Source organism: Procambarus clarkii, chromosome 18 (assembly GCF_040958095.1).
Source record: "Procambarus clarkii isolate CNS0578487 chromosome 18, FALCON_Pclarkii_2.0, whole genome shotgun sequence".
NCBI lineage: Eukaryota > Metazoa > Arthropoda > Malacostraca > Decapoda > Cambaridae > Procambarus > Procambarus clarkii.
The window spans coordinates 40,979,116-40,991,649 of record NC_091167.1 but is presented as its reverse complement, the minus strand read 5'-3'; the positions used below and the strand labels follow the sequence as shown (position 1 = coordinate 40,991,649).

Genomic DNA, 12,534 nt, shown 5'->3' with positions numbered 1-12,534 from the left:
GTCTTAGGGCACAGGGAACGTCTTAGGGCCCAGGAAACGTCTTAGGGTACAGGAAACGTCTTAGGGTACAGGGAACGTCTTAGGGTACAGGGAACGTCTTAGGGTACAGGGAACGTCTTAAGGTACAGGGAACGTCTTAGGGCACAGGGAACGTCTTAGGGCACAGGGAACGTCTTAGGGCCCAGGAAACGTCTTAGGGTACAGGAAACGTCTTAGGGTACAGGGAACGTCTTAGGGCACAGGGAACGTTTCATACATGGGTACTGGTGATGTTTGGAATTGAGGAGATTGAATGGTGATGATTTTAAATGATTTTCGTGATAGATATTCGAGACATATTAATATATGAATCTGTTCATCTGCCTCTCGCTATTAAATCGTCATTCTGTACCTATTATCACCATATTCAAGACCCCGACTTCCAGCAGCGTGCAAGTCTGAGTCTAGTCATGGGCAGGGAATAATATTTTAAATATATCATCAGGAAGTGAAACTCGAAACCATGGATACACATTTCATAAGTTTAGAATCAGAAAACTTAAGTGATATGTACTGGTTTGGCAAGAGAGTTATTGCTATATGCAACACTTTACCGGGTAACACATTAGCTGTGGCACCGGTGGATTGTTTCATGCGTAGGTTAGACATATATGTGAATAAATTTAGGTGGTATAAATAGGAGCTGCCTCGTATGGATCACAGTAGACCTTCGGTACTTTCCTTAATTTGCTGTTAATGGAAATATTGTTAGCATGGTGTTACAGAACAGCCAGAGAGAGAGAGAGAGAGAGAGAGAGAGAGAGAGAGAGAGAGAGAGAGAGAGAGAGAGAGAGAGAGAGAGAAAGAGAGAGAGAAATGGATACTCTCACCCTGTCCTCTCATCTAATACATCTCATTGTGTCCGTAATGGTCCCCAACGTATAAATTACGAAGTAATATTGAGATCAGCATTACACACATATATCCACGATTCTGGTAGATTAACACTCTGTATTCTGTACGTTGTGGCACACAAAGATAACGAGTTACACCGAGGGAGATACGAAGGCTTTGAGAAATAAAACGAGGCCCATAAAGTGTAGATCCAAAGAGCCAGTATTTCTTATCTTTTAATATATCCCGGCTGGATAATATATCCCTGCTGGATACTTTATCCCGGCTGGATAATATATCCCCGCTGGATAATATATCCCGGCTGGATAATATATCTCGGCTGGATACTATATTCCGGCTGGATAATATATCCCGGCTGGATACTATATCTCGGCTGGATACTATATCCCGGCTGGATAATATATCCCGGCTGGATAATATATCCCGGCTGGATAATATATCCCGGCTGGATAATATATCCCGGCTGGATAATATATCCCGGCTGAATAATATATCCCGGCTGGATATAATATCTCGGCTGGATACTATATTCCGGCTGGATAATATATCCCGGCTGGATACTATATCTCGGCTGGATACTATATCCCGGCTGAATAATATATCCCGGCTGGATACTATATCTCGGCTGGATACTATATCCCGGCTGAATAATATATCCCGGCTGGATATAATATCTCGGCTGGATACTATATTCCGGCTGGATAATATATCCCGGCTGGATAATATATCCCGGCTGGATAATATATCCCGGCTGAATAATATATCCCGGCTGGATATAATATCTCGGCTGGATACTATATTCCGGCTGGATAATATATCCCGGCTGGATACTATATCTCGGCTGGATACTATATCCCGGCTGAATAATATATCCCGGCTGGATACTATATCTCGGCTGGATACTATATCCCGGCTGAATAATATATCCCGGCTGGATATAATATCTCGGCTGGATACTATATTCCGGCTGGATAATATATCCCGGCTGGATACTATATCTCGGCTGGATACTATATCCCGGCTGAATAATATATCCCGGCTGGATATAATATCTCGGCTGGATACTATATTCCGGCTGGATAATATATCCCGGCTGGATACTATATCTCGGCTGGATACTATATCCCGGCTGGATACTATATCCCGGCTGGATAATATATCCCGGCTGGATAATATATCCCGGCTGGATAATATATCCCGGCTGGATAATACTTATGACTTGTTACGGGGTCGGCTGAGATGTGCTCGCTTTGTGTTGATGTGACGCATGTTGCCTCCTGAGGCGAGGGTCAGGATAACTGTGTGTGTGAGTATGAGAGTGCGTGTGTGCAAGTGTGTGTGTGCGAGTGTGTGTGCATGTGAGTGCGTGTGTGCAAGTGTGTGTGTGCGAGTGTGTGTGCATGTGAGTGCGTGTGTGCAAGTGTATGTGCGAGTGTGTGTGCATGTGAGTGCGTGTGTGCAAGTGTGTGTGTGCGAGTGTGTGTGCATGTGAGTGCGTGTGTGCAAGTGTGTGTGTGTATGAGTATGTGAGTGCGTGTGTGCAAGTGTGTGTGCGAGTGTGTGTGTGTGTATGTGAGTGCGTGTGTGCAAGTGTGTGTGTGTGCGCGCGCGCGCGCGTATGTGCGTGTAAGTGCATTTTTCATATAACAAATCCATTTCATGCATTTATCTGATCAATTAAATAAATTAAAAATAATAGAACTGATATAACAAAAACGAAACTAAGCAAAAACACTCGCAAAGATGCAGACCGCAAACCACAATAACGTGGCCGAACATTACACACAAAACAAAACACGAAAATATAAGAAAAGACGTTTCAGTCCATCTTGGACCTGAATAACGTTGTTAAGAATAAAATAATAATAATAATAATAATAATCCACAGAAATCACAATAGCGTGATATCAAATGAACAAATCAACAAGGGCCTGATTGAGGGTTCGAACCCATGGTCAAAGAATTAGCACTCCAGGTTGCAATTCTTTTTACCATGTCCTGGTACTGTGGACTTGGACACGTCGGGGAATATCCAGCGCATAGGTTCGAATCCTCATTACGGCCCCTGTGGATTTGATAATAATTATAATAACAATTTAAATAATATTAATAATAATAAAAATAATAGTAATAAAAATAATGTTTAAAATGAGAGCAGTTTGCCTCCTTATTGGGAGCTGATTGTTGATATAAAAGGACCTGCCAGTCTGTGTGCATCTATTGATAATTACTTTCCTGCTCTAATAGGACCTTTTAATTGCAGTAATAGGACCTATTTATTGCAGTAATAGGACCTGTTTATTGCAGCAAGAGAACTTATTTATTGTTCTAATTGAGCCTATTTCTTTGCCTAATAGGACCTATTGCTATATTACTTTCTGTTTTTTGCTATAATTAGGACCTGTTTGTTGCTTTAATAGATTCTGCTTATTGCCCTAAACAGGACTTGTTTGTGGCTGTAACAGGACGTAAGCGTCACCTCCTGAACCAGCATAGCCACGCCCCCGCTGTAGCTGACATATGTAATTACCTCACATACATCATTGCCCACTATAATACATAAACAAAATATTCAAACTTTTTTTGGAGGACTAAACTGAGCATGAAATAATGACCTCAGTAATACTGGCTTCATTTATGACAATATATATATAACTTTTTGGGGGAGTTGAAATTAATAACTGAAAATTACTCAGAGATATTGACCTGTATGAATATATATATATATATATATATATATATATATATATATATATATATATATATATATATATATATATATATATATATATATATATGTCGTACCTAGTAGCCAGAACGCACTTCTCGGCCTACTATGCAAGGCTTGATTTGCCTAATAAGCCAAGTTTTCCTGAATTAATATATTTTCTCTAATTTTTTTCTTATGAAATGATAAAGCTACCCATTTCATTACGTATGAAGTCAATCTTTTTTTATTGGAGTTAAAAATAACATAGATATATGACCGAACCTAACCAACCCTACCTAACCTAACCTAACCTATCTTTATAGGTTAGGTTAGGTCAGGTAGCCGAAAAAGTTAGGTTAGGTTAGGTTAGGTAGGTTAGATAGTCGAAAAACAATTAATTCATGAAAACTTGGCTTATTAGGCAAATCGGGCTATGCATAGTAGGCATAGAAGTGCGTTCTGGCTACTAGGTACGACATATATATATATATATATATATATATATATATATATATATATATATATATATATATATATATATATATATATATATATATATATTCATTATTCATGCATTCATTATACAAAAATACACGAATATATATTGAACGCTAACCAGAGATCATAATTCACCAAGCACCCTCTCTAAAGACTATGGCGGATCTTATTGTGAATTAGTTGTAATTTAGAATATCAATACAAACCATGGAATGAAACATAGTATCATAAGTTTACAAAATAGAAATGCATTGTCATTTGCTGTCATACACAATTCGCAATATTATTCATCACATTCACTAAATAACAAATTAGCTATTCACAGTCAAAGAGGAAAATAAAATCACAACATTCCCAGAATAAAAAAAAAACAAAAACCTGAATTAATGCGAGGTTTGCTATATCAGAAAAAATCCCAGAAACAAATTCTCAGAAACATGCCAGAATAATCACAGAAAAATCACAGAATAATCCCAGACATACCAATCACCGTCATGTTTGCGGACTCTCTGAAGGTCTCGAAGTTGTCGTCAGAAATCACCTCACAGGTGAACATGCCGGAAGACTTCAGGGAGACGCTCTTCAGATTCACCTTGAACTCTGTCGAGTTTTCTGACTGTTGGAGAACACATTGACATAATTAATAGCGCATATTAATATTGTTTTCCCTACCCTTGCTTAAAAAGTATGTGTGTGTGTGTTTACTATTTGTGCTTGCAGAATCGAGCTATTAGCTCTTGCACCTTGCCTTTCTAACCAATCTATTTTTTTGTCTCATGTGTCTACTACATATATATATATATATATATATATATATATATATATATATATATATATATATATATATATATATATATATATATATATATATATGTCGTACCTAGTAGCCAGAACTCACTTCTCAGCCTACTATGCAAGGCCCGATTTGCCTAATAAGCCAAGTTTTCATGAATTAATGTTTTTTCGTCTACCTAACCTACCTAACCTAACCTAACCTAGCTTTTTTTGGCTACCTAACCTAACCTTACCTATATATATAGGTTAGGTTAGGTTAGGTAGGGTTGGTTAGGTTCGGTCATATATCTACGTTAATTTTAACTCCAATAAAAAAAAATTGACCTCATACATAGTGAAACGGGTAGCTTTATCACTTCATAAGAAAAAAATTATAGTAAATATATTAATTCAGGAATACTTGGCTTATTAGGCAAATCGGGCCTTGAATAGTAGGCTGAGAAGTGAGTTCTGGCTACTAGGTACGACATATATATATATATATATTTATATATATATATATATATTTCTCTATTAACACATGCGCGCACACACACGCTCACACATTCCTAGGAAGCATGACGTAGCAGCTGTCTAACTCACAGGTACCTATTTACATTAGGTGAATACAGGGGGGGGGACATCAGGGTGAAAGAAACTTTGCCCATTTTATTCTTCCTCGGCGGGGAATCGAACGCGGGCCCTTAAGATTACGACCCTCGAGCGCTGCCCACTCAGCCACGAGGCCCCCAGTGTGTGTGTGTGTGTGTGTGTATTCACCTATTTGTGCCTGCAGGATCGTGTACTGACTCTTGGATTCCGCCTTTCGAGCCATCGGTTGTTCACAACAATGACTCCTGTCCCATTTCCCTATCATACCTAGTTTTAAAATTATGAATAGTATTTGCTTCCACAACCTGTTCCTTAAGTGCATTCCATTTTTCCACTACTCTCACGCTAAAGGAATACTTCCTAACATCTCTGTGACTCATCTGAGTTTCCAGCTTCCACCCATGTCCCCTCGTTCTGTTACTATTCCGTGTGAACATTTCGTCTATATCCACTCTGTCAATCCCCCTGAGTATTTTATACGTTCCTATCATATTCCCGCTTCTCCCTTCTTTTCTCTAGTGTCGTAAGGCTCAGTTCCTTCAGGCGCTCTTCATACCCCAGCCCTCGTAACTCTGGGATGAGTCTTGTTGCAAATTTCTGAACCTTTTCCAGTTTCCTTATGTGTTTCTTCAGATGGGAACTCCATGATGGCGCGGCATACCCCAAAACTGGCCTCAAGGAGGCAGTGTAAAGCACCCTAAATGCCTCTTTACTTATGTTTCTGAATGATGTTCTAACTTTTGCCAGTGTAGAGTACGCTGCTGTCGATATCCTATATACATGTCTCAGGAGTTAGATTAGATGTTACGTCCACGTCCAAGTTTCTTTCTCGAGTCATCACAGGGTAGGCAATTCCCTTTCATTGTGTACTCCTTTGGTCTCTTGTCACCTCATCCCTTTTCCATAACTTTACATTTGCTCGTGTTGAACTCCAGTAGCCATTTCTCTGACCATCTCTGCAACCTGTTCAAGTCCTCTTAGAGGATCCTACAATCCTCATCTGTCACAACTCTTCTCATCAACTTTGCGTCATCCGTGAAAATCGATATATAGGATTCTACTGCTGTAAACATGTCATTAACGTATATTAGAAATAGAATTGGTCCCAGCACCGATCCTTGACTGCAGTGTGGAAACCTCCGCTCCTTTCCAGGATGGGAAGGATGGGAAGCTGCCCTTTCTAGATGTAACAGTCATAGAAAGGAGCGGAGGTTTCCACACTGCAGTCTACACTAAGGAAACAAACATAGGAATGTGCCTCAATGCCAACAGTGACTGCCCAGACAGGTACAAGAGGAGTGTCGTTAACGCTTATGTCGACGGTGCTCTCAGCCACAGCTCAGGATGGAAGCAAGTCGATGAAGAACTCTGTAGGGTACGGCAGGTCCTAGTCAACAACGGCTTCTCCAATGGTTTCGTTGAAGACATCATTAGAAGGAAGGTGAAACGCCATGCAACCTCTGAAGAGACAACTAACACTACACCTGTACCCCCTATTAGACTATTTTACAGGAACTTCTTTTCCACAGTTCATAAAACGGAGGAAAGGGTCCTGAAAGATATTGTTAATAGAAACGTTATCCCTACAGACAAAAATCAGAAGATACAATTGACGATCTACTATAAAACCAAGAAAACGGCCAACCTACTCATGAGAAACTCTCCAGACACAAAGCAGAACGCTTTAAAAGAGACCAATGTCGTCTATGCCTTCAAATGCCTACTTGGGGACTGTAAGCCTCAAAGAATTCAGTATATAGGCAAGACAACAACATCTCTTTCCAGGCGATTAACGATGCATAAGCAACAGGGCTCCATTAAGGAACATATAATCTCTTCCCACAACCAAACCATCACCAGAGAAGTCTTAACAAAAAACACGAAAATCATCGATAGATACAGCGATAGCAGGCGGCTTGATATCTGCGAGGCACAACACATTAAGAAGTCGACACCAGCAATCAACAGCCAATTATTGCACAACTATATTCTACCCACTTCAAGACTCCGCACCAATATAGAAGCATCAAGAAATATGGGCCAATAGGCCCTTTGCAGTTACTTCCATTCTTCCCTTTAACTTACAAAATATTATACCCATTGTTTCGTGTTCTGTCTTGTGTTGAAAGTTTGTTTTCACCTCATCCAAAACTGTTGTAACATATCACCTCACCCAAATGCAGGTATAAAATCGAAGCTGTTTAAACTCTGTTTAACGGGAGACATCTCCCGTCACGCAGAGTGCAGTCGCACCTCCATAGATCTCCAGTATCAGCTCTTGATACTGGTAATGGCTCAAAAGGGCCACCACTTACGGGCTATTCATGCCCGTGCCACCTCTTGGGTGGCTTCATCTTCATCAATCAATCAACTCTGTTTAGTTATAGTTGTGTGTGTGTAAACTAAAGTCTTTGAAAATGTAATAAGTTATTACGAAACGCGTTCAAGTGTCGCGTCAGACTAGAAATAAAAATTAATTTTGGAGAATTGATTTTTCAGTTACCATCAACAGTGAAAAGAAATATAAGAAATATTGAGAAAATTCGTGTTATAATTATTAATCTTCCTTTTCGGTCATATTTAATAATATATGTCTACAGGAGAGACTGCTACCAAAATATACTAATATACACACACATATATATATATATATATATATATATATATATATATATATATATATATATATATATATATATATATATATATATATATATTGTGACGGTAACGCGTTGGTGTTCGGCTGTTTAAGGCTAGGGGTATGGCCTCGTCACATAGTTATAAAAAAAAAATAGAAAAAACTGGAACTTCGTCTGTGGTAAGGTAAGGAGAAGACACACAAAACACAAGTAAACTTTAACAATGAAATTTTAATTACGTTAATTAAATCAAAACATGAATAAAATGCACAAACAAATTCTTATAATAAAATCAATCAAAATAATAAGAATAATTAGATGACACAATGAAAAGTTACGTTAAGGCAAAATAACAAGAAGTGCAATATACAAGTAAATGGGAGGTGCTGGAATATTGGCTTAAGCCACCACTTCTCTCAGTACACGCTAGCGTCTAGCCGGGAGGAGTGGTGACAACGAGAGCACAAAATATTCTGAGGTAGGAGGTTGGGGCGACCCCAGACATCAAGTAGTATGGGGGGGCGAGTGCAGGTGCAGCCAGACCGGCGACCAATCAGCGGAGCCGGTAGCGATCAACATGTAGTTTGGTGGTTTGAGTCCGAACAGGTGGCTGGCTGCATATGTTTTGCTCACCCTGGCAAGCCTTGCTGGTGTTGTTGTTGTTGTTGGACATGTCTTCCATAGTCGTTTTATATAATTTCAACGACGTGTTTGTGGAGGGAAGAGCAGGCTCAATCTCTTGAAGGAGATTATTGTCACAACTCTCCCCCGAAGCCTGCGGTTCTGGAAGAAGTACGTCGTTATGTGGTGGAGTAATGGATGGAGTCGCTTCTACTTCATAAACTCTGGAGAGATCATGGGCTAAGATGTTGTCAGACTCTTGGTATAGCGTGTCTCCAGGTTGAATTTCTGCAGGTAGCAAGCCCATAGTAGAAGACGTTGAGATGAGAAGTGGGCGTGCTGCAGGAGGTGTAGGGTGGTGTGGTCCGTATTGATGGTGGACCGAGCACTTTTCAGGTGTGAAGTGAAGTGCTGAAGTTTCAGGATGAGGAAGAGTAGTTCCTTGCCAATTGTTCCGTCGTTCCTTGTAGCAGTAGTCGCTGACAGGTGTATTCTTCTCGCCTCGTTGCTGCATCACGACACCACCAACGTCGGTACCATTGGCGTCGACATGGAGGATGAAGGGCTTATCTGACGAGGTGAGAGTGGAATTAGAAGAGGGCAAAGGAGCACGATTATTATCCTGAAAGCATTTGGGAAGATCATTAAGGATTTCGGAATTAGAAAGCGCTGACTCCTTGTCAGTGCTTTCGGGAGGAGAAGCTGGGAAGGTCTCACTGTGGATGTAGGGTTCTGTGAATGTGGAATAGTTAGTCAAGACAGTGGGAGGAGTACCATTATATTGCTTCAGGAGGTTGACGTGGCACAGCTGGGTCTTCCGCCGCCTATCTGGAGTCTCTATGACGTAAGTGTTGTTGCTTCTGCACTCTTTGACGCAGTAGGGTCCTGAAAATCTGTTTTGTAAAGGTGAACCTGGGATAGGGAAATAGGCAAGGACGAAGTCTCCCGGCTTGAATTTTCTTACTTTGCTGGTCTGGTCGTAATGAGTCTTCATTCTCACCTGGGCTTTCAATAGATTATCATGGGCAAAGCGGTGGACTCTCTCTAGAATGTGTTGAAGGTTTTGAAGAAACTGGGGCACATTCTGATGCTCACTGAAGGTGGCATCTCTGAGAGAGTCTTTGAAAGCCTTAAGGGGAGTACGGCACTTACGGCCGTAGAGCATCTCATAAGGAGATACTCCTAGGGACTCATTGGGGAGACTTCTGAAAATACACATTATTAGGTCAATCTGCTTATCCCAATCCTTTGAGGTTTCACTACAAAACTTTTTCAAGAGTGCTTTGATGGTCTGATGACTACGTTCAAGAGAACCCTGTGAAGCAGGATGATAGGGGCTGGACAATACCTGTTTGATGTTGAACTCCTCCAGTGTCCTTTTGAAGAGATCACTGGTGAAGTTGGTGCCACAGTCACTTTGAATCTCCCTGGGAAATCCGTATTGAGTGAAGATCTTCAATAGATGTTTTATAACTGTAGCAGCCGTGATGTTCTTCACTGGAACTGCTATGGGAAATCTGGTGGTAGGACACAGGATGGTTAGGATGTAGGCGTTACCTGAACTGGTCCGAGGTAAAGGACCAACACAGTCTATTATGAGTCTGTGGAAAGGTTCCGCAGGCACCTGTATGGGAATCAGTGGTGCTCTGGGAATGGAGACGTTCGGTTTGCCTGCCATCTGACATGTATGACATTGTTTTACGTACTGTTTGACGTTATTTACCATACCTGGCCAGTAGTAGTCTTGACGAATCCCATGGTAAGTCTTGTTGAAGCCGTAGTGGGAGAATGCTCCGTGGGCCAGGTGTAGAATAGTGGGCCGCAGGCTGGTGGGAATCACAAGTTGTTCGATGTTGGCTCAATCGTCCTCCTCCTTCAGTTTACTGGGTCTATATCTGCGGTAGAGCAAGTCGTTCTCTAGGAAGAACCCAGGAATACTGTCGGGTTGAGTCTCAGCCTGGAAAAACAATGGTGTTAAAGTAAGATCTTCCCTCTGCAACTTACGGAACTCCAACTTGGTCAGATGCGGGGGGAGTTTCTGAGGGTCTTGAGGGACAGCGGTAGCAGTAGAGTCAGCTGGCTGTGGACGTGCGGCTTGTGCACGGGTGGTCACGAGAACCGGAGGAGAAACTTCATCACTCTCTTGAACCTCTGCTGGAACATACTCAAGAATAGGGTTTATTGGCACAGAGTTACACACCTGGGGTTTGTCCATGACGATCAGGTTGGTCGGTTGCAGGTCTTCTGCCAAGTCGTTGCCTAGGAGAAGTTGCACTCCAGGCATGGGAAAAGGCTTTTCCCTGACGGCGACTTGGACTTCCCCGTTCACGTAGGGACAATCCAGGTGGACTCTGGCGAGAGGGTATGGAGTGGTAGCAGTGAGGTCAGTGATGAAGACTGTTTCCCCGGTGTAGACTATGTTGGGCACAGCCGACTTCAAGATGATCGATTGTAGAGCCGCTGTGTCCCTCAAGATCTTCAATTTGAAACGTCCCTCCGGATTTGAACCGTTGGCAGAGACAGTTCCAGTATACAGGTGGTTACTGAAAAGAGAAAGATCATTAACATCAACACCAACATTCATCACAGGCTTACCGGACTTAGGAGGAGTTGGTTTGGGTCGTTGTTGGTCAGTGGTTCCCTTGTATTGAGACTTACCACACTTGTCTATGGTATGTCCATAGAGTCTACAATACTTGCAGTACAGTTGTGAACCAGCTTGATCGGGGCTCACCTTCTCGTAACTGTACCACGACTTCTTACTGGAGGATGGTTCGGGTGTCAGCCGGTGGATGAGGCTGTAAGTGTCAGCCGACTTAGCACACTTCAGGTAGTCGGTTTCTTCTTTATCTGCTAAGTAGAGGCGGACAGGAGGTGGCACACGTCTCAAGAATTCTTCAACAAGCATCAGGTTGACGAGTTCTGTAAAAGTAGAGACATGTGCTGCTTCCAGCCATTTCATGAAATACCTCCGTTTCGTGTTAGCAAACTCTAGGAAGGTAGTGGTACTTGCCTTCAGGTGGTCACGGAATTTCCTTCTATAACTTTCTGTGGAAAGTAGGTAGGCGTCCAACACTGCTTGTTTCAGAGTGTAGTAGTCATTCTCAGACGCCAAAGTACTGAGTGTGACTGCAGCTCTACCTGTAAGATGGACTCTGAGAAGTGTGGCCCATTGGTCGACAGGCCAACTGAGTTGATTAGCAAGGGTTTCAAAGGTGGTGAAAAACACATCAACTTCTGCTTCTACAAAGGATGGCATTAACTTACTTGCATGTGATATATTAAAACTGACGGGAAGATTGGCAGTAGCTTGCTGGCGTTGAGTGAAGTGTGAAGTTTCCAAGGCGATTTCGCGTTGACGACACTCTAGAGCCAGAGTCGTTTGTTGCTTGTCATGTTCGCGTTGTATTTCCAACTCGCGTTGTTTTGTTTCAAGCTGTACTCTCTCACGTTCATGGAGCAAGGCGACCTCACGTTCGTGGAGGGCGAGTCCACGTTCGTGTTCTTCTCTCCTCAAAGCAGCTTCGCGTTCTCTGAGGGTGATTTCTCGTTCTTGTTCTTCCCTCCTCAAAGCAGCTTCGCGTTCTTGTTCTTCCCTCCGTATGGCAGCTGCTTCTCTTTGCTGCTCACGTTCAATCTTGGCCAGCTCTAGTTTAAGTTTCATCGTTGCCAAGTCAGTTTTCTCTGCAATATAGTAAGTTTCATGAGTTTCAGAGTCTATCTTACCTTGCTCTAAATAGTAATCCAGCAACAGGTTGTGTAGGTCATTTTTGTTGGCTTGGTAGG

General features: G+C 41.8%; 1 protein-coding gene across 1 annotated transcript in view; it reads right to left on the bottom strand.

Moving 5' to 3' along the window:
• The window catches only part of LOC123754440 (uncharacterized), a 274,623-nt gene that overhangs the window by 13,339 nt on the left and 248,750 nt on the right, over positions 1-12,534 (bottom strand). Inside the window, exon 4 of the mRNA XM_069326534.1 lies at positions 4,586-4,718. Within this exon, the coding sequence (XP_069182635.1) occupies positions 4,586-4,718 (133 nt within the window). The remainder of the gene's footprint in view (positions 1-4,585; positions 4,719-12,534) is intronic.